The 24,193-nt window shown below is 37.0% G+C and overlaps 1 protein-coding gene across 1 annotated transcript; it reads right to left on the bottom strand.

Moving 5' to 3' along the window:
- Nucleotides 1–13,259: 13,259 nt before the first annotated feature.
- Nucleotides 13,260–16,734, bottom strand: LOC117333419 (alpha-ketoglutarate-dependent dioxygenase alkB homolog 4-like). Its single transcript, XM_033892707.1, has 3 exons — nt 16,616–16,734; nt 14,863–15,075; nt 13,260–13,826 (listed from the first exon to the last, which is right to left on the bottom strand). The coding sequence occupies exons 1-3, from the start codon at nt 16,697–16,699 to the stop codon at nt 13,311–13,313; spliced, it is 813 nt and encodes a 270-aa protein (XP_033748598.1). The 5' UTR covers nt 16,700–16,734; the 3' UTR covers nt 13,260–13,310.
- Between the last annotated feature and the right edge of the window lie 7,459 nt (nt 16,735–24,193).

Raw genomic sequence — 24,193 nt, 5'->3', positions numbered from 1 at the left:
AGCTAGATTTTTAGTAGATACCATCTTGGACTTATATTAGAGTAGTGTACATTTTTATCAACGTTTTCAAAATCTTTTTGGCAAACAATTTTTGCGTCCATTTTATTTAAAATACATTAAAATATATATCTTATTGGCATGTGTCCAGCACAATACTCACAATGTTGAAGTGGTTTACTTTTACATTTTACTCCTAGCCAAACTAGTTATTTCACACTCTATGCAAGTTAATGTTACGTCGTTAGGTGTACAGTAATCGCCTCCTTGATGGATATGTAAAACAACAGGGGGCGCTTCCACTATTACTTCTGCCACTACATCTAACGGTGAGTGGAAATAAATAACTTATTGTCCTTTTAACAATTTTGCACTTATATTTTGTATTTTAATATTAAAGAAATTGTCCTCTTGTCATTATTTTAAGTCTTTGTACTGTATGGTGGATGATATGTAGCCTGTCCCTCTTTTACGGCATAATAATTGTCGCTATTTGTCTCGCTTATCGGGGTCTCTAAGCAGCGACAAAACGAAATAAGTCGCTATTTACCAATCCGATATTTCTTCCAGTAAATCCTTAATAATCTTGGTTCTGTCACCCCACGGGGCAATATTACGATATTATTACCTTTGTTCTGAATCCCTTGTGGGTCGCGGGATGTCTAACGATGATAAGCGGGCCGATCAGTCACAAATTGCTACTTTACGTTTTCGTTATTTCGCTAAGGTATTTTTGGTATTCCGTTCGGTCCATGGGGACTCGGCACGATTTCCAAACCCATGGTTCATAAATAATAAATATATATGGACCGCGGGTTCGAAATTTGTGCCAAGTCCTTGTGGATCGGTCGCTGCGAAAATACGGTATTTAGCGTAACGAAATAACGAAATAACGAAATAGCACATATCAACCACCATAACATCGACCAGATCTATCCTGCCCAATTGTGTGATTTCGACTTCTGGCACTGGCGGTTTGGTCACAGAGACACAGAACGTTGACCGTGGTACAACATTAAGTTTTATTAAGGGTCATAGGCATATTATTGATTTCGCTTTGCAAACTATTTATTACGTTACGTATACCTGTGATCGCCTGAACTAGATCATATATCTAATAAGTACGACAAAGGGAATAACTAACACACTTAAAATTGGCCAGGTACCAAAAAAATACGCTATAGACCCCACAGGGACTTGACACGATTTTACAACCCATGGTTAATATATGATATATATGTACATGCATATTTATAAGATTCGTTGGTTTGAAATCAGTACCAAGTCCCTGTGTGAAGCCCCAATATACGCAACTGCGACATATTTCCAAAGTAAGGTGAAACACTGGTTATACATCGTCATATCCTACATGACATCACAGGAAAATGTTCACAAAATAACAAATAGATTAAAATCACACCAAGAGACAAGAGTCTGTCGAATTTACATATGACCCAAAGCTGGTACACAACATCTTCAGGCGTGGTCCAGAAAATGGTACAGACCATTTCATGTGGTCCGGAAAATGGTACAGCCTAGCCCCAGGCATTGTCAAGAAAATAATACACAACGCAAAACCATAGTCTACCTTCAGGCGTGGTCCTTCAGGCGTGTCCTTCGGGCGTGGTCCAAAAAATGGTCGACAACGAACCACATTCAGCCTATCTTCAAGTGTGGTCCGGAAAAATGGTTGTAGACTGACTGGTGATCCACTTGATGGATGGTTGTAGACTGACCGGTGATCCGACTGGTGGATGGTTGTAGACTGACTGGTGATCCGACTGGTGGATGGTTGTAGACTGACCGGTGATCCGACTGGTGGATGGTTGTAGACTGACCGGTGATCCGACTGGTGGATGGTTGTAGACTGACCGGTGATCCACTTGATGGTTGTAGACTGACCGGTGATCCACTTGATGGATGGTTGTAGACTGACTGGTGATCCGACTGGTGGATGGTTGTAGACTGACCGGTGATCCGACTGGTGGATGGTTGTAGACTGACCGGTGATCCACTTGATTGATTGTTGTAAACTGACCGGTGATCCACTTGATTGATTGTTGTAAACTGACCGGTGATCCACCTGATGGTTGTAGACTGACCGGTGATCCGACTGCTTGATGGTTGTAGACTGACCGGTGATCCGACTGATTGATGGATGTAGACTGACCGGTAATCCACTTGATTGATGGTTGTAGACTGACCGGTGATCCACTTGATTGATGGATGTAGACTGACCGGTGATCCGACTGGTGGATGGTTGTAGACTGACCGGTGATCCGACTGATTGATGGATGTAGACTGACCGGTAATCCACTTGATTGATGGTTGTAGACTGACCGGTGATCCACTTGATTGATGGATGTAGACTGACCGGTGATCCGACTGGTGGATGGTTGTAGACTGACCGGTGATCCACTTGATTGATGGTTGTAGACTGACCGGTGATCCACTTGATTGATTGTTGTAGACTGACTGGTGATCCGACTGGTGGATTGTTGTAGACTGACCGGTGATCCGACTGGTGGAATGGTTGTAGACTGACCGGTGATCCGACTGGTGGATGGTTGTAGACTGACCGGTGATCCACTTGATTGATGGTTGTAGACTGACCGGTGATCCGACTGGTGGATGGTTGTAGACTGACCGGTGATCCGACTGGTGGATGGATGTAGACTGACTGGTGATCCACTTGATTGATGGTTGTAGACTGACCGATGATCCACTTGATGGTTGTAGACTGACTGGTGATCCACTTGATGGTTGTAGACTGACTGGTGATCCACTTGATCCACTTGATTGATTGTTGTAGACTGACCGGTGATCCACTTGATGGATGGTTGTAGACTGACTGGTGATCCACTTGATTGATGGATGTAGACTGACCGGTGAATCCACTTGATTGATGGTTGTAGACTGACCGGTGATCCGACTGGTGGATGGTTGTAGACTGACTGGTGATCCACTTGATGGATGTAGACTGACCGGTGATCCACTTGATGGTTGTAGACTGACCGGTGATCCACTTGATGGTTGTAGACTGACCGGTGATCCACTTGATGGATGTAGACTGACCGGTGATTCACTTGATGGTTGTAGACTGATCGGTGATCCACTTGATTGATGGTTGTAGACTGACCGGTGATCCACTTGATGGATGGTTGTAGACTGACCGGTGATCCACTTGATGGATGGTTGTAGACTGACCGGTGATCCACTTGATTGATGGTTGTAGACTGACCGGTGATTCGACTGGTGGATGGTTGTAGACTGACCGGTGATCCGACTGGTGGATGGATGTAGACTGACCGGTGATCCACTTGATGTATGGATGTAGACTGACCGGTGATCCGACTGGTGGATGGTTGTAGACTGACCGGTGATCCGACTGGTGGATGGTTGTAGACTGACCGGTGATCCACTTGATTGATGGTTGTAGACTGACCGGTGATCCACTTGATGGATGGTTGTAGACTGACCGGTTATCCACTTGATTGATGGTTGTAGACTGACCGGTGATCCACTTGATGGATGTAGACTGACCGGTGATCCACTTGATGGATGGTTGTAGACTGACCGGTGATCCACTTGATTGATGGATGTAGACTGACCGGTGATCCACTGGTTGTAGACTGACTGGTGATCCACTTGATGGATGGTTGTAGACTGGCTGGTGATCCGACTGGTGGATGGATGTAGACTGACCGGTGATCCGACTGGTGGATGGATGTAGACTGACCGGTGATCCACTTGATGGATGGATGTAGACTGACCGGTGATCCGACTGGTGGATGGTTGTAGACTGACCGGTGATCCGACTGGTGGATGGTTGTAGACTGACCGGTGATCCACTTGATTGATGGTTGTAGACTGACCGGTGATCCACTTGATGGATGGTTGTAGACTGACCGGTGATCCACTTGATGGATGGTTGTAGACTGACCGGTGATCTACTTGATTGATGGTTGTAGACTGACTGGTGATCCACTTGATGGATAGTTGTAGACTGACTGGTGATCCACTTGATTGATTGTTGTAGACTGACCGATGGTCAACTTGATGGATGGATGTAGACTGAATGGGGACGTCCTTTTATTTTTACTTTAACGGGGTCAGTATTCACTTCTACTCTAACAGCCTTTCAGTGATTACTGACAGACCACACCTTGTATAGGGGTATGGAGAGCTATGTAAGTAATCACATCACTGGGATAAATATATACCAGTTATTGTACTGGGGTCCATGGTAAATGTTTTCAAACGGAAATTAATTGTTAATTAATCATTGTGTTCAGTGGTCGGTATGGGCTTATCAAATCCATTCATCTTTCTTCAATAAGGAGTTACAGACCGGGAAATATGAATGTTTAACAGTCGTTATCACTTTACACGACACTCAACTAACGTTCCTGTAAACGTAGCGTCCCTGTAAACGTAGCGTCCCTGTAAACGTAACGTCCCTGTAAACGTAGCGTCCCTGTAAACGTAACGTTCCTGTAAACGTAACGTTCCTGTAAACGTAACGTCCCTGTAAACGTAACGTCTCTGTAAACGTAACGTCCCTGTAAACGTAGCGTCCCTGTAAACGTAGCGTCCCTGTAAACGTAACGTCCCTTTAAATGTAACGTCCCTATAAACGTAGCGTCCCTGTAAACGTAGCGTCCCTGTAAACGTAACGTCCCTGTAAACGTAGCGTCCCTGTAAACGTAGCGTCCCTGTAAACGTAACGTCCCTGTAAACGTAACGTCTCTGTAAACGTAACGTTCCTGTAAATGTAACGTCCTTGTAAACGTAGCGTCCCTGTAAACGTAACGTCCCTGTAAACGTAGCGTCCCTGTAAACGTAACGTCCCTTTAAATGTAACGTCCCTATAAACGTAGCGTCCCTGTAAACGTAGCGTCCCTGTAAACGTAGCGTCCCTGTAAACGTAACGTCCCTGTAAACGTAGCGTCCCTGTAAACGTAGCGTCCCTGTAAACGTAACGTCCCTGTAAACGTAACGTCTCTGTAAACGTAACGTTCCTGTAAATGTAACGTCCCTGTAAACGTAGCGTCCCTGTAAACGTAACGTCCCTGTAAACGTAGCGTCCCTGTGAACGTAACGTCCCTGTAAACGTAGCGTCCCTGTAAACGTAACGTCCCTGTAAACGTAGCGTCCATGTAAACGTAACGTTCCTGTAAACGTAACGTCCCTTTAAACGTAACGTCCCTGTAAACGTAACGTCTCTGTAAATGTAGCGTCCCTGTAAACGTAACGTCCCTGTAAACGTAACGTCCCTGTAAATGTAACGTCCCTGTAAACGTAGCGTCCCTGTGAACGTAACGTCCCTGTAAACGTAGCGTCCCTGTAAACGTAACGTCCCTGTAAACGTAGCGTCCATGTAAACGTAACGTTCCTGTAAACGTAACGTCCCTTTAAACGTAACGTCCCTGTAAACGTAACGTCTCTGTAAATGTAGCGTCCCTGTAAACGTAACGTCCCTGTAAACGTAACGTCCCTGTAAATGTAACGTCCCTGTAAACGTAGCGTCCCTGTAAATGTAACGTCCCTGTACACGTAATTTTCTATCTTCAGCGAGTCAAACGTTAAGAATGAAGTTTGACTTCAATGAAACCTTTGGCTAAGGTAGTTTAAAAGACCCGACAATGGCTCGCGATACACAACCCTGCCATCCTGGTTTGTGTCCATGGAATTCCATCGCTCTACCTTCAACAAGGTGAAATTATAGCAAGCATCTCGGACGCATGGACAGACAGAGCGGCGACTATCAGTGAAATTGACCAGACACGTGACCTGGACGCAATGAAACTATATCTTATATTTATAGAGCTTTGGGGATATATTACAACGATTGACAACATCGTCTGGCCAAGTATTTCATATTTTGTGAATTATTCCAGCTCGCAAGTGAGTGAGTGGACGGGCGTACTCGTATCTGTATATACAGTATCTACATATGTATGACAGACAATCTTTTCTCGTCACTTAGAATCAATATCGGTTGTTTTTGTACCTGTACCTTTTAATTCGTTACCCTGACAACGGATGGATTGAATCGGTTAATCCGTGCTTAGACACACGGCACTATATATAGATATAACCTGATAGCGACATTAGGATGCGATGTTTGCCAGTCTAGATGTGACACTTATCATTCCATGGTGAAAATTTGACATCAACTCATTAGAATATGTACTGACGTTATCTCATTGGTATGATATATAAGAATATTAGAATAAGACATTTTTAGCCATTAATGTCAGGGCGGGGAACCTACGTCACACAACTGACAATTTCCGTATGTTGTGACGGCAGTCCATCAATGTGACGTAGGTTTCCCGCCGTGAACTTGAGACGGCTGCGGTCAATGTGACGTAGGTTTCCCACCATGAACTTGTGACAGATGTCCATCAGTGTGACGTAGGTTTCCCGTCGTGAACTTGTGACGGCTGTCAATCAATGTGACGTATATACACCTTTGTGAATCTGTGACGGCTTTCTCGTTAATTGTGGTCCTGTTATCAGTGTGACGTAGGTTTCCCATCGTGAACTTGTGACGGATGTCCATTAATGTGACGTAGGTTTCCTACCGTGAACTTGTGACGGATGTCCATTAATGTGACGTAGGTTTCCCATCGTGAACTTGTGACGGCTGTCCATCAATATGACGTAGGTTTCCTACCGTGAACTTGTGACGACTGTCCATTAATGTGACGTTGGTTTATCATCGTGAACTTGTGACGGCTGTCCATCAGTGTGACGTAAGTTTCCCACCGTGAACTTGTAACGACTGTCCATTAATGTGATGTAGGTTTCCTACCGTGAACTTGTGACGACTGTCCATTAATGTGACGTAGGTTTCTCACCGTGAACTTGTGACGGCAGTCCATCAGTGTGACGGGGATTGTCACCGTCAACTTGTGACGACTGTCCATCAGGGTGACATGGGTTCTTCATTGTGAACTTGTGACGACTGTCCATCAATGTGATGTAGGTTTCCCACCATGAACTTGTGACGACTGTCCATCAGTGTTATGTAGGTTTCCCATCGTAAACTTGTGGCGGCTGTCCATCACCGTGAACGTGTGACGGCTGTCAATCAGGGTGACGTGGGTTCTTCACCGTGAACTTGTGACGCAGTCTATCAATGTGACGTAGGTATCTCGTCGTGAACTTGTGACGGCAGTCCATCAATGTGACGTAGGTATCTCGTCGTGAACTTGTGAAGACTGTCAATCAGTGTGACGTATATACAACATTATGAATCTGTGACGGCTTTCTCGTTAAATGTGGTCCTGTTCCTGTTATCAGTGCAACGTAGGTTTCCCATCGTGAACTTGTGACGGATGTCCACCAGTGTGACGTAGGTACCCCGTCGTGAACTTGTGACGACTGTCCATCAGTGTGACGTAGGTATCCCGTCGTGAACTTGTGTAGGCTGTCCCGTTAAATGTAGCCATTCATGGAATACAATACGGAAAACTAACAGATTTCACACATTAATGATTTTGGCCTGCAGCTGTCCATTCCTACCCTATCTGAATTTATTTGACAGTCTAGTGTCCAGCTTGACCAGGAAAATACTAAAATAGCCCGGATTACAATGTTTATTTTTATAGCGACTATATATCGACAACGAGGCGACAACAATGAATTCATGAGTCTCTCCTTTGTCGTAATTCAAACGACCCCAAAGACATCATGGAATGCTGCTTATTCTATAACGTCGTTCATGGCGGCATCTGTTTCAATCATATCGTTTATTTATGTAGCACATTTCATCGGAACCCAGCGTAACGAAAAGTTTAGTTAGGGATAACAAAGGTAGGGTGGACAAAGCTTGATATCTAGTTATATACCACAAGTGATAACAAAGGTAGGGCGGACAAACAAAGCTTGATATCTAGTTATATAACACTAGTGATAACAAAGGTAGGGCGGACAAACAAAGCTTGATATCTAGTTATATAACACTAGTGATAACAAAGGTAGGGCGGACAAACAAAGCTTGATATCTAGTTATATAACACTAGTGATAACAAAGGTAGGGCGGACAAACAAAGCTTGATATCTAGTTATATAACACTAGTGATAACAAAGGTAGGGCGGACAAACAAAGCTTGATATCTAGTTATATAACACTAGTGATAACAAAGGTAGGGCCGACAAACAAAGCTTGATATCTAGTTATATAACACTAGTGATAACAAAGGTAGGGCCGACAAACAAAGCTTGATATCTAGTTATATAACACTAGTGATAACAAAGGTAGGATGGACAAACAAAGCTTGATATCTAGTTATATAACACTAGTGATAACAAAGGTAGGGCCGACAAACAAAGCTTGATATCTAGTTATATAACACTAGTGATAACAAAGGTAGGGCCGACAAACAAAGCTTGATATCTAGTTATATAACACTAGTGATAACAAAGGTAGGGCCGGACAAACAAAGCTTGATATCTAGTTATATAACACTAGTGATAACAAAGGTAGGGTGGACAAACAAAGCTTGATATCTAGTTATATAACACTAGTGATAACAAAGGTAGGGCGGACAAACAAAGCTTGATATCTAGTTATATAACACTAGTGATAACAAAGGTAGGGAGGACAAACAAAGCTTGATATCTAGTTATATAACACTAGTGATAACAAAGGTAGGATGGACAAACAAAGCTTGATATCTAGTTATATAACACTAGTGATAACAAAGGTAGGATGGACAACAAAGCTTGATATCTAGTTATATAACACTAGTGATAACAAAGGTAGGGCGGACAAACAAAGCTTGATATCTAGTTATATAACACTAGTGATAACAAAGGTAGAAGGGACAAACAAAGCTTGATATCTAGTTATATAACACTAGTGATAACAAAGGTAGGGCGGACAAAGCTTGATATCTAGTTATATAACACTAGTGATAACAAAGGTAGGGCGGACAAACAAAGCTTGATATCTAGTTATATAACACTAGTGATAACAAAGGTAGGGCCGACAAACAAAGCTTGATATCTAGTTATATAACACTAATGATAACAAAGGTAGGGCGGACAAACAAAGCTTGATATCTAGTTATATAACACTAGTGATAACAAAGGTAGGGTGGACAAACAAGGCTTGATATCTAGTTATATAACACTAGTGATAACAAAGGTAGGGCCGACAAACAAAGCTTGATATCTAGTTATATAACACTAGTGATAACAAAGGTAGGGCGGACAAACAAAGCTTGATATCTAGTTATATAACACTAGTGATAACAAAGGTAGGGCGGACAAACAAAGCTTGATATCTAGTTATATAACACTAGTGATAACAAAGGTAGGGTGGACAAACAAAGCTTGATATCTAGTTATATAACACTAGTGATAACAAAGGTAGGGCCGACAAACAAAGCTTGATATCTAGTTATATAACACTAGTGATAACAAAGGTAGGATGGACAAACAAAGCTTGATATCTAGTTATATAACACTAGTGATAACAAAGGTAGGATGGACAAACAAAGCTTGATATCTAGTTATATAACACTAGTGATAACAAAGGTAGTAGGGACGAACAAAGCTTGATATCTAGTTATATAACACTAATGATAACAAAGGGAGGGCGGACAAACAAAGCTTGATATCTAGTTATATAACACTAGTGATCACAATGGTAGGGCCAGCAAACAAATCTTAATATCTAGTTATATAACACTAGTGATAACAAAGGTAGGGCGGACAAAGCTTGATATCTAGTTATATAACACTAGTGATAACAAAGGTAGGGCGGACAAACAAAGCTTGATATCTAGTTATATAACACTAGTGATAACAAAGGTAGGGCGGACAAACAAAGCTTGATATCTAGTTATATAACACTAATGATAACAAAGGTAGGGCGGACAAACAAAGCTTGATATCTAGTTATATAACACTAGTGATAACAAAGGTAGGGTGGACAAACAAGGCTTGATATCTAGCTATATAACACTAGTGATAACAAAGGTAGGGCCGACAAACAAAGCTTGATATCTAGTTATATAACACTAGTGATAACAAAGGTAGGGCCGACAAACAAAGCTTGATATCTAGTTATATAACACTAGTGATAACAAAGGTAGGGCCGACAAACAAAGCTTGATATCTAGTTATATAACACTAGTGATAACAAAGGTAGGACGGACAAACAAAGCTTGATATCTAGTTATATAACACTAATGATAACAAAGGTAGGGCGGACAAACAAAGCTTGATATCTAGTTATATAACACTAGTGATAACAAAGCTAGGGTGGACAAACAAGGCTTGATATCTAGCTATATAACACTAGTGATAACAAAGGTAGGGCCGACAAACAAAGCTTGATATCTAGTTATATAACACTAGTGATAACAAAGGTAGGGCCGACAAACAAAGCTTGATATCTAGTTATATAACACTAGTGATAACAAAGGTAGGACGGACAAACAAAGCTTGATATCTAGTTATATAACACTAGTGATTACAAAGGTAGGAGGGACAAACAAAGCTTGATATCTAGTTATATAACACTAATGATAACAAAGGTACAATGGACAAACAAAGCCTGATATCTAGTTATATAACACTAGTTATAACAAAGGTAGGACGGACAAACAAAGCTTGATATCTAGTTATATAACACTAGTGATTACAAAGGTAGGAGGGACAAACAAAGCTTGATATCTAGTTATATAACACTAGTGATAACAAAGGTAGGGCGGACAAACAAAGCTTGATATCTAGTTATATAACACTAATGATAACAAAGGTAGGGCGGACAAACAAAGCTTGATATCTAGTTATATAACACTAGTGATAACAAAGGTAGGGCGGACAAACAAAGCTTGATATCTAGTTATATAACACTAGTGATAACAAAGGTAGGGCCGACAAACAAAGCTTGATATCTAGTTATATAACACTAATGATAACAAAGGTAGGACGGACAAACAAAGCTTGATATCTAGTTATATAACACTAGTGATAAGAAAGGTAGGACAGACAAACAAAGCTTGATATCTAGTTATATAACACTAGAGATAACAAAGGTAGGACGGACAAACAAAGCTTGATATCTAGTTAGTTATATAACACTAGTGATAACAAAGGTAGGGCGGACAAACAAAGCTTGATATCTAGTTATATAACACTAGTGATAACAAAGGTAGGGTGGACAAACAAAGCTTGATATCTAGTTGTGATGATGGGGAACAATAAAAGTGTTATTTCCCTCACACCCATACAATAACTGTATACAATTGTATAGTACTGTTGTGTTACTATATATTACAATAGTACAGTACTGTTGTGTTACTATATATTACAATAGTACAGTACTGTTGTTACTATATATTACAATAGTATTGTACTGTGTTACTATATATTACAATAGTATTGTACTGTTGTGTTACTATATATTACAATAGTACTGTACTGTTGTGTTACTATATATTACAATAGTACTGTACTGTTGTTACTATATATTACAATAGTACAGTACTGTTGTGTTACTATATATTACAATAGTACTGTACTGTTGTTACTATATATTACAATAGTATTGTACTGTTGTGTTACTATATATTACAATGATACTGTACTGTTGTTACTATATATTACAATGGTACTGTACTGTTGTTACTATATATTACAATGGTACTGTACTGTTGTTACTATATATTACAATAGTACTGTACTGTTGTCACTATATATTACCGTGGTACTGTACTGTTGTTACTATATATTACAATGGTACTGTACTGTTGTTACTATATATTACAATGGTACTGTACTGTTGTTACTATATATTACAATGGTACTGTACTGTTGTTACTATATATTACAATAGTACTGTACTGTTGTTACTATATATTACAATGGTACAGTACTGTTGTTACTATGTATTACAATGGTACTGTACTGTTGTTACTATATATTAAAATAGTACTTTACTGTTGTTACTATATATTACAATAATACTGTACAGTTGTGTAACTATATATTACAATGGTACTGTACTAATGTCTTACTATATATTACAATGGTACTGTACTGTTGTTACTATATATTAAAATAGTACTTTACTGTTGTTACTATATATTACAATAATACTGGACTGTTGTTACTATATATTACAATGGTACTGTACTAATGTCTTACTATATATTACAATAGTACAGTACTGTTGTGTTACTATATATTACAATAGTACTTTACTGTTGTTACTATATATTACAATAATACAGTACTGTTGTTACTATATATTACAATGGTACTGTACTAATGTGTTACTATATATTATAATGGTACTGTACTGTTGTTACTATGTATTACAATGGTACACTACTCTTGTGTAAATATCACTTGATTTATTGCATTGAGATGCTGATTTGGTTGATATATGTCCATCCATTTTTTTTCATTTCACAAAGTTTCACAAGCAGAGTTTAAAGCTTCTCTATGTTCTTGTAACATATATATATCATGACAAAATTATAATTATATAATCAATGTCTGTTAAATGAGAGAATATATACCCTAAAGATGATATCATGTGAGAATCAATACCATAGGTTTTCATAATTGCAATTAAAACTGAGTAAACTACCCACTGATTACAGGGAATCTCTTATCCGGTGCTACACTCTCTATATGTAAATGAGCCATGGAAAATATGTCATTCACACATACACAAACTGGTTTGTTTTGAAGAATTGCGGCCTGGCAATCAAAGCCATGTATCAGAAGCCTGAAGTCAATCAGAGGCACTGGTTGCTGTCACAAAGGCAAAGAAAGGTTATTGGGTAAAATCACAACATCATCTACAATTTACAGAGTCAAAGTGAGCTTGTTGTCAAAACTAAAGATGTGTTAAATGTGAAAAGCCACCATGAATCGGCAATGAAACTTCTTGGCATTTGATACAAAAACCCATACTTCTTTGTTTATCATCAGAGGCTGTAAATCATTGGACTCAAGGCTGGTTCACTCTCTGTTTTTAAATGTTTATTACATACTTTAATTGTGAATTGTTGACATAGCTGAGCAGGTTGGATGGAAAGTAAATGAAGATAAACTCATAGGGGATTATGAAGTTTAGTTTAACTTGATTAACATGATAAAGTTTTTTATTCATAAACAAAACATAGAGAGGATTTAAAACCGACACAGATTTTAAAACCCTGATTAAATTTTGATTGGTGCATTTTCAATGTCGGTACATAAAGCAATATGTAAGAAAAACTAGCAAAGGTAGTTCCAATAATTTATTCAGAAAGCAGTTCTCATATCCTTTATACATATCATTGGTCAATGTGTGAACCAACTATTTGTCCTTGAAAAGTCAATGCTATATCTTCAAGTTTTTTACCTATATCTATTAATGTATCATCTGTTTGAAACTCGTCAGACAACTCTCTTAGTGTAATTGCGATTCGATCAGCAGTGATATCCTCCCTGTGAATGCCATGCTTCCAGATGTTTCTCGCTGGTCCATATACCACAATCAATGACCTCTGATAGAGTGGAACTTTGACCTCTACATCCTCATCATCCTTAACAAAGTATAGATAAGTGTCCGACAACAAATTCAAGGTCACTAGTCTCTCACCCCACAACCAGAAATCATCAAAGTGTGGATCAATGGCAGAGCCTCTAAGGGGGGAGTACTCTAGGTTGCAAAGTTCTACAGGTGTAAAATCTGCTAGTTGGGTCACCTCTTTCATCCGACGGTAGAGAGGTTCACTGAAGTTTGGTAGTCCAGTAAAAACATCACATTTTAACTTCTTCTTCTTGAAATTTACTTTTGGACCATAATCCTAAACAAAAGAAAACAAAAATATGATCTGTTTATACATTTTATTAAAAATACATAGAGAAATATTTAAAGAGGCTTACCCGCAGACTGACCGGTAAACGGCACATCTCCGATCACTAAATAAACTTCAGTACACGTTTCTATGTGACAAAATTAGAGGCTTTCTGACTTTATTTCTTGAAAACAATTACAGAATATGTATTTAAAAGACGTTTTAAAACTCAACCTGAGAGGAAAATATATTGAATATAACGGCAAATCTTCTTTGTAAATCGCCGCTGCCTTTGAAGTTATCACTGTGTGGCACTGTGCACGTGTTTGTTTCTTATAAAACGCTGAAAAGTGATATTAAAACCTCATTTTTAATATTATTTATTTAATCGCAACCCGCAATAAGTCCCCGCTATAAAGTGGAGTCTAATTTGATTGACACATCAAAGAAACAAGCACGTGCACAGTGCCACACAGTAATAACTTCATAGGCAGCGGCGATTTACAAAGAAGATTCGCCGTAATATTCCATACATTTCCCTCTCAGGTTGAGTTTTAAAACGTCTTTTAAATACATATTCTGTTATTGTTTTCAAGAAATAAAGTCGGAAAGCCTCTAATTTTGTCACATAGAAACGTGTACTGAAGTTTATTTAGTGATCGGAGATGTGCCGTTTACCGGTCCGTCTGCGGGTAAGCCTCTTTAAAAGACTATTAGTATTTGCCGACATAATTTTACTAGTTTTCATTGATTAAGAGTTAAAAATGATAAGTGACTTTAATAATTCAGTATCAATGCTACCAAGTAGTAATGTAGTAGTGCCAGCATATGTTGTTCAGAGGGCAAATGATTTTCCTCCCAGACAAAAAACTGATGGTCTTATTTGAATTTTTATTACACAGTTCTGTACTATATCATAGGTGACTTTTAAAAAGAGTCAAAGAAGTGTTAAGTTTGTCCTTGTTTGGAATCCTTATAGTCTCCAAGTGATTTTAAATATAGCAACTTGCAATGCAAACACCTTTTCTTTAAAAGTCATACAAACCTGTTTCCTTCTCCCTGACTGCGACACGGCAAAAGGTACACTGTATATATCCTTGCATATGTTTCTTTCCTCTTCTTCCGAGACAAAATTCTGGATGATTTTAATTCCAGGGAAATCTATGGGGTTGCCATGATGATCAGGATGGTGTTTCCATGGTGATCTGTTGCCTGGCCATGCCTTTCCACAGTATTCACAATAGTAAGTACATACATCCTACAAATATTAAACAACATTCTAAACTGACTGCCATGGGGTTTAACATATTCTCCTTATGATAAAATAAATAGCATCTGTATAAACTTTAATTATTGTTTATTTACACACACACATATATAAAATGTTATCTTTGTATTTGATTTGCGTTTCTAATGTTCAATATTCAAACATAAACAGAAATCTAAAGGAAGTCAACTGTTAATGTTATTGGATTTCCTGAAGTCAGCTATCAGATTCAGGTTATCAGGCAATATCTGCCACCCAAAAACTATAGAGAAAAATGTAGTGAAAGCATATTGAAACACAGGGATTTTTCTAGTCTTATATTGATAAAATCAGCCGGAAATAATACATAGTGTCACATAGTTCACTTTTAGTTATGTTTGTATTACATGTACATGTAATTATTAGCATGTGTATGTCTGTATAGATACATTTTACTTTGAGTGAACGAGATATTGAGTGGCTTTATTTAGTGTCATGTACATGTGTGTGCCGCGCTCTAGGTGGGGTGATCTATATTTAGCCGTCACACCGGTACCTGGACAATCGGTTCTGGTACCTGTTTCATTGTTAGCGCGTGTGTGGATTGAAATGTCTTGTTACAATATCAATCAATGTTGTCGAGGTTTCTTGTATTCTTTAAGGTAATGGTTTTGTAACATGTGTAATTGTGTGATGACAAGCTGTAATGTGCATAATATTGGTACGTTAAGTCATCTAAAGAGCTTTCTTGGTAAATTGTCCGCCTTTGTTTAGGCAGCTTGATCATTGTGATGAGTGGATGTGTCTTTGACATTCTGTTTCATTAAAGCTCATGTCTTATCCCATTGCCCCTTGCTGATCACATTGTACTGTAGCGGGACTGGACTGGGTCGATAATCGGTGACCAGGTAGCTCAATTGGTAGATCTAGAGCATCCGGCTAGTGTTCGGAGGTCCCGGGTTCCAACCCCGGTCTGGCCGCTACATTTTCTCCTCTCCTGTTACAAAATTGGCGCCCAACTAAAATACCCACAGTGGTGGTATAAGGGTTTCGTGTGCTTCGAGGGCGAAGACTTGGAAAAAAGGAGGGGGTGTGTAGCGGGACTGGACTGGGTCAATAATCGGTGACCAGGTAGCTCAATTGGTAGAGCATCCGGCTAGTGTTCGGAGGTCCCGGGTTCGAACCCCGGTCTGACCACAACATTTTCTCCTCTCCTGTTAAAGTACTAATACATGGTTTACTGATATTAAAGTTGAGTTGTTTCTATAATATATAGCGATTCGTCCCAAAATGATACACGGCCAACTGGGCGAGTCCAATCTAATATGTGGATAATGACATTCGTCAAAATAGGTATTTCTCGCTGATTTTATCAAAATACTTAAAAGATGCAGACCGCCGGACGCCTGTGACAGGTTGTCTGTGGTAATATCTAGACCTAGACAGCTAGAGCCAGGTACTACGGTGAGGTACACAACAATCTACACTCAAATTTGATAACTGTAGATAGTTCAGTAGGTAGGAAAATTATCAATTATGATTATTTCTTAACCTTCTGTCCGGATCCTACTGGCAGCTTTCCCTTTCCTTCACAAATAACACATGTACGTATTCCTTTACATCCACAGATCTCCATGTTGTTAATATTGCATGCAACTTCCGGTTAGAATAAAATAAAAATCAAGTCGGATCATATCCGTAAAATCTTTCCATCATAAAAAAATACGTCAAATGTCTTTCATTTTTTGTTTTAACTGATTTTATTTTTTCATTTATGTTGATACGCGGATAATACTCCAATGGATTTAGTAAGATACTCTTGTTGTATTAATAATTTAAATCCTTAAAAAATACGGAATGGCATCCTGTTTTTAATTTACAATACCATACAAAACATCCGACAGCATGGTAATTTCGCGGGAAAAGGCTGAAAGGTAAACAAGGTAATTATAAAGACTGTTGAAAGGCCGTAATAGTGGACATCAAGCCCACTAATAATTGACGATGATAAAACAAACGTCCGTCCTCCATTTTAAACACACGTCAATCTTAACTTGGCCAAAAGACAGCAACAAAATCCTCTCGTCGTAATTTAGGGTACCCCGGTGCCAACCCCGTTAGGCGTTTATTATGTGATTGGGGCACACTTCTTCTACTTCAGTTTAGGGAATAGACTCTTAGAAAACTGACTGTGTAACATCCCTTCTGGGCGCATGTGCAGAAAAGGCTTAACACTTTTTTTTGGGGGGGGGGGGGGGGGGGGAGTTCTTGTGTATAAAAAAGTCAACATGTACAATTTAAAAGATTTAGAGGATGCATAGTTGTTGTGAATTATGGAGGCCGGCGAACGTGTTTAACTACTCTTTGAAGGAAGAGAGAGTATTGCTAGCGGCATACCCTTATTTTATTCCTATATGATAAACAATTATTGTTAGAATTTCAAACGCGTGTGATTTGGGTACAGTTGAAAATTGACAAAACTGCTTTGTTCACATATTAATGTAATGTAACTCTAGGTTGGAGTGTTTGTAATGTTTATTATTTGAATATGAAATATGTACACATTCTAAATTACAAGAAAGTGAGATGTGAGCCTTTATCGGGGATAAAACCTTCAATTGACAGTTTTCCACTCCAGTGACAGAGTTAAATTATGAAATTACCCTTTATTATTATTATATATTAATGGCTAATATAACTGATTTACCAAACTGATCAAAGCAGTTCATACATATAAAAGTAATTTTCTTCAGGTGGCCCACTAGTTAATAATTAAATTAGACATACCTGGCTACATTATCGGTTAACAGTGTTCTTTAGCATTTTGACCTTATTTATGTCTTTTAACGTTATTTTCTTCTTTTTATCTATCTATTCTCTTTGCCTTTTCTTTATCTCCTTGGGATGGTACCTGTATGTTTACATTTGGATCAGTTATGCTAAGGTTCTGACGTAGATAACGGCATCTCAGTTATATCGGCAAACTGTCGTGGTTTAGGGGATATATCTAAACGTAGAGACCTTTTTTCATATTTCAGGGAATTGAAAACTAATATTATATGTTTACAAGATACACATTTTACTGAAGAAAATGAGAATGTTATCAGAAATGAGTGGGGCTTTCAATGTTATTTCAATTCATTCAGATCCAATTCCAGAGGTGTAGCAATTCTATTTAGGAACAATTTTGAATTTAAGGTACTTAGAGAGAGGAAGGATGGAAAGCCCGGCGGTAATTTTTTAGCCATTGAAATTCAAATAGATACTCATAAAATCACTCTCATTAACTTGTATGGTCCTAATGAAGACAATCCAGAATTTTACAATACTGTTTCTGAAATTGTCGAGGATTTTGGTAATAAGTTTGTAATTATTTGTGGCGACTTTAATTTAGTTATTGACCCTGAAATAGATTATGACAATAGCTATAGGCATGTTAATAATCCTAAGGCCAGAGGGAAAGTGTTAGAAATTATGGAAAACTTTACACTTATTGATATTTTTAGGGAACATCATGAAAATTTAAAAAGATACACTTGGAGAAAAAGTAATCCGCTAAAACAGGCACGTCTTGATTTCTTTCTCATTTCTGAAAGTTTTCTTTCTAGTATTGCAAAATCAAACATTGAACCTGGTTATAGGTCAGACCATTCATTTCCTTCAATAACTATAAAACTTACAGAATTTAAAGCAGGGAGAGGTTTTTGGAAATTTAATAATAGTCTCTTACAGGATGTCAATTATCATAACTTAGTCAAAGAATGTGTAATAGAATATAAGAAAATTTTCTGTCTTCCAGTATATAACGTTGATGATATATCTAACATATCTGATAAGGAGCTCCAATTTTCTTGTAGTGACCCTTCTTTTCTTGAAACCTTGCTTGCACATATAAGGGGTAAAACAATCTCATACTCTTCCTATTTAAAAAAACAGAAAAACTTAAAAGAAGATAACCTTAAAAAAGATATACAGACACTTGAGAAGCAAGATGATGTAAATATAGTTCAGCTAGAATCCAAAAAGAAAGATTTAGAAAAGATTAGACACCAGAAAATTAAAGGGAGCTTAATAAGATCTAGAGCTAAATGGATTGAGGAAGGTGAAAAGCCAACAAACTATTTCTTTAATTTAGAAAACAGAAACTTCACGTCTAAGATAATACCAAAACTACAATTAGATGATGGTAGGTTTATTTGTAAGCAAGAGGAAATTTTACATGAGGTTTACAACTTTTATGCAAATCTTTACAGTTCTGATAGGGATATAGATGATGTTGATTTATTTGAAATATTTAATGATTTTGATGTACACAAACTTGATAGACAAGAATCAGAAAAATTAGATGGTTTGATAACTTTAGAGGAAGCAGGGATTACACTAAAGAATATGAAAAATAACAAAAGTCCTGGTATAGATGGGTTCACAGTTGAATTCTTTAAATGCTTTTGGAAATATCTAGGTAATTTTATTGTCAGATCTATAAACGCTGGTTTCAAAGACGGTGAACTTTCTATTTCTCAAAGACGTGGGATCATCACTTGCATACCTAAGGGTGATAAATCAAGACATTTCATAAAAAATTGGAGACCAATTACTTTGCTAACTGTAATATATAAAATAGCTTCTGGTACTATAACACGTAGACTTAAAACTGTATTAGACAAAATTATAGATAACGATCAAACAGGGTTTTTAGCGGGGCGTTTTATTGGAGAAAATACAAGGTTAGTGTATGACTTGATGCAATACTCTGAAGAAAATAATATTTCGGGGATGCTTTTGATGATTGATTTTGAGAAGGCTTTCGACTCAGTTTCTTGGGGTTTTGTTGAGAAGGTTTTTCATTTTTTTGGTTTTGGAGCAGGTATAATAAAATGGATTAAGGTATTTCACACTAATGTCAGTGCAACAATTAATCAAGGGGGGAATTTTTCATCCTTCTTCGAGGTACAAAGAGGCTGCCGACAGGGGGACCCGGTCGCACCGTACATTTTTATCATGTGTGCTGAAATTTTAGCTCTGAAATTAAGAAATAACAAGAACATAAAAGGTATTGAAATAGACAAATGTCCCATCCTACTCTCACAGTATGCCGACGATTCTTCGTTGGCTTTAGACGGCACTGAGAAATCACTTAAAGAATCTATCTCTGTATTAAATTCTTTTGCACGCATGTCTGGCTTGAAAATGAATATTTCTAAAACACAGGTAATTTGGATTGGAAATAAGAAATTTTCTGAGGACACTTATCTCCCAGAGCTAAACTTACAGTGGGGTAGACAGAGATTTACACTTTTAGGTATTGAGTTTCACGTTAATTTGCATGAGATGCCGAAAATGAATTTTGATAAAAAATTGACAAAATTGAAAACTTTATTACAAATTTGGAAAAGGAGATCCTTAACACCTATTGGACGAATACACATTATTAAATCACTTCTGATATCACAACTTAACCATCTATTTATCTCTCTACCTAATCCAGATGAATCCTTTCTTATGAAACTCAACACCATTCTATTTGAATTTTTGTGGAATAGCAAAACAGACAAAATCAAAAGAGAAGTAGTTGTTCAAAATTTTTTAAGTGGTGGCCTGAAAATGATTAATTTGAAAGCATATGTAGATTCTTTAAAATTATGTTGGATACGAAGACTTTATCAGACCACAGCCAAATGGCAGGTCATTCTTAAAAGCTTTATAAACATAGATGTGCTAGCCAATTGTGGTGAAGATTATGTACAGATTTGTCAGAAAAAAATGAAAAATAAGTTCTGGATTGATGTTTTTAAAGCTTGGAATAGGCTAATATTTATGAATGAAAAATATACTTTTAGAGAAGATTCCATTCTGAAATCACCCATTTGGTTTAACAGGAATATAACTATTGGAAGGAAGTCAGTGTTTACTAAATCTCTTTTTGAGAAAAATGTTCTTACAGTTAATGACTTAATAAAAGATCATAGTTTGGGGGATTTCTACACTTTTCATGAGTTTCTTCAGACATACAATATTACCCCGGGTACTACTAATTTTCTTCATTACCATAGTATCTTATCAGCAGTAAAACAATTTTTATCCTCAGTTGAAATTCCTAAATCAAAGCTTCAATATCCTTTGGTACCTTTGAACATAGAAGTATTTTTGAGGAAAAGAAAAGGATCCAGAGATTTCTATAACATTTTAATACAAAATAATATTATACCTACTGGGAAAGTTAAGTGGAATAAAGAGTTTGAACTGAATGATGCAACTTGGGCTCAAATATACAAAACTCCTTTCGTTGTCACTAAAAATACCAAACTACAATGGATCCAGTATAGGATTAACCACCACATTTTAACAACAAACTCTTTCCTTTTCAAGGCGCGTCTTGCCATTACTCCTCGCTGTATTTTATGCAACGCAGAAACGGAAACAATAATACATGCTTTGTGGGAATGCCAAGAAGTACAAACCTTACTTGTTGGTTTCACAATCTTACTTGATGCTTTACTCATTCCATTTGCTTTTAATAAACAATCCTTTATTTTTGGATTGTTATCTCCAAACTCTATTTCCTACAAAGCTGACAACGAAATACTTCTTCTTATCAAACAATATATATACAGTATGAGATGCCTCCACAAGTCCCTCAATATCAATAGTCTTATCAGCACTATAAAAGATTACTATAACTTGCAAAAATATATTGCCTACAGTCAGGGTGAAAGGGTACGGGAAAAATTCGAGAAAGAGTGGAAAAAATGGGAAAAAATATCCAATCTCTAGTTTTTCTTGTATCAGTGTTTATTGTAATATTATGAAATGATTGTCACAGTTTCTGCCGATATAATATTTTTCATATACATTAACTTAGAAGTTTTATCCTGTATCATCCCAACAATCTCTCTCTCTCTCTCTCTCTCTCTCTCTCTCTTTGATAGGATGTGTAATGATTATATGTGTAATTTGTTTTGTTCATGTGTTTGTCCTTGTGTGTGAGGATATGTTTTTGTATCTGTGTGTGTGTTTGTTGTGAAATGAGTCTGCTATATGTGTGCAAGAATGGGTGTGAATGTGTAGTAGAAGACGCATGTTAATGAGAAGGATGATGATGATGCATATGATGATAATGATGCATGATGATAATATATGATGCATGATGATAATATATACTGATAAGGATGATGTGATGATGATGATGCATGACATTGCATGATGATGATTAAGATTATGATGACAGTGTGTGTTTGACTATAATGATGATATATGATGATTATGATGCATGAAGATGATGATAGTGATGCATGATGATGTTGATATATAATGATAATGATGCGCGATGATGATGATAAATGATGATGATGATATATACATGCAATGATAATGATGATGCGTGATAATGATTAAGATTATGATGACATGTGTGTTCGACTATAATGATGATGCTGCTTGATAATGATGATAATGATAATATATGATGATAATGATGCATGATGATGATAGTGATGCATGATGATGATAGTGATGCATGATGATGATAGTGATGCATGATGATGATATATGATGTATGATGATGATAATGTATGATGCATGATGATGATATATATTGCAAATGATGATGCATGATGATGATGATGATATATGTTGTATGGTGTAGATGATGATGATGATATATGTTGCATGGTGATGATAAAGATGATGAAGATGATGATGATATATGGTGATGCATGATGATGATATATGATGATGATATATGGTGATGCGTTATAATGATGATGCGTGTTGATGTTGATGATGATGATGTGTACGATGATGTGTGATGCATGACGATGTATACAATGCATGATGATGTGTGATGATGACATATGCTGATGATGATGTATATGATGCATGATGATGAAATATGATGCATGATGATGATATGATGATGATGATCATCATCACAACATGTATGTGTAAGAGTGTGTGTATGTGTTGTTGTTTTTTTTCTTTTTTTTTCTTTGTCTCGTTTTTATTTCTGTCATCCATGTATATTGTTTTAATATGTGAAAATGTTCTAAAAATAAAAGAATTATAAAAAAAAATACCTGGCTACATGTAATTTCTGTCTGGAAAATCATATACCATACAGTACACTATATAGTTATCCATATTTAGATACTAACTTAACTGCTGCTGTAATATAAGTATCAGGCTTAAGGATGTAAAAGCTGAATAAGATCAGACTTTTTCCTGTTTATATATATGTTATATGGTTAACTTTAAAATTTCCAATAAAAAATAAATTCTGAAATGTTTGTTTACAAAGCTATCTAAAGAAAGCCGTTGATAATCAGTATTTGGTGGAGATCACCATAATTAAACTGTCATCTCATAAACTTAATTTAGAAACAGGTACATATATGTAGATATCAAAATATTGATCGCAGAAATAGATTATGCATCTTGTGTGACCTAGAAGATATAGAAGACGAATTCCATTTTATTCTTATAATTAATTATAATAAATGCTCACGTTTCGACCCATTGCGCACATCTCTTATAAAACCATATTATCGAGGAATGCGAGTGTAATTAAGCTAGTACAACTACTAACAACGGGCAATAAAAGAGAAATAGCAAACCTAGGGAAATATATATCTAGCAATGAAGAAAAGAGAAATTACTTGAGATGATATGTAGATATGTTGTCTACTGAGGATTGAATGCCGAGTGTGTATTCATGTTGTATATGTTTTGTACATGTATGTATATGCTGTTTTAAAACGATGAGTCGTTTGACTCGAGGTAATAAAGAACTTGAACTTGTATGATTTATTATTTGAATTACTTAATAGATAGGTTCAAACTAATTAAGTTACATACAACTGCAACAAAAAATATCAATTAATTGCATTGAAAAGTATCTTTTTTTCCTTTTTTTATAGAACTTTTGCCAGTTAAGTTATCTGTAATGCACAATATTTCAGTTTTAGAAATTGTGGGATTTTTTTTACCTTAAAGATGAAAACTACTGAAGGTGAAAATAAATCAAAATACTTGTGTATTTGATAAATAATATAATACTTATTCATGCATTTTTTTTCTTGACAAAATAATCTTAAAATGAATTAACGACTCTGGATTTATTCCCTATGACATT

The sequence above is a fragment of the Pecten maximus genome, chromosome 8, assembly GCF_902652985.1.
Source record: "Pecten maximus chromosome 8, xPecMax1.1, whole genome shotgun sequence".
Classification (NCBI taxonomy): Eukaryota; Metazoa; Mollusca; class Bivalvia; order Pectinida; family Pectinidae; genus Pecten; species Pecten maximus.
This window is presented reverse-complemented; position numbering and strand designations above follow the sequence as displayed.

What these genes read in the sequence shown, in the direction of transcription:
- LOC117333419 (XM_033892707.1), bottom strand. Translation starts at nt 16,699, where the DNA reads ATGGAGATCTGTGGATGTAAAGGAATACGTACATGTGTTATTTGTGAA. An exon ending in CAGTAGGATCCGGACAGAAG is followed by an intron (nt 15,076 to 16,615) that starts GTTAAGAAATAA and finishes TAATATTTGTAG; the next exon opens with GATGTATGTACTTACTATTG. An exon ending in AGTCAGGGAGAAGGAAACAG is followed by an intron (nt 13,827 to 14,862) that starts GTTTGTATGACT and finishes TCTTTTGTTTAG; the next exon opens with GATTATGGTCCAAAAGTAAA.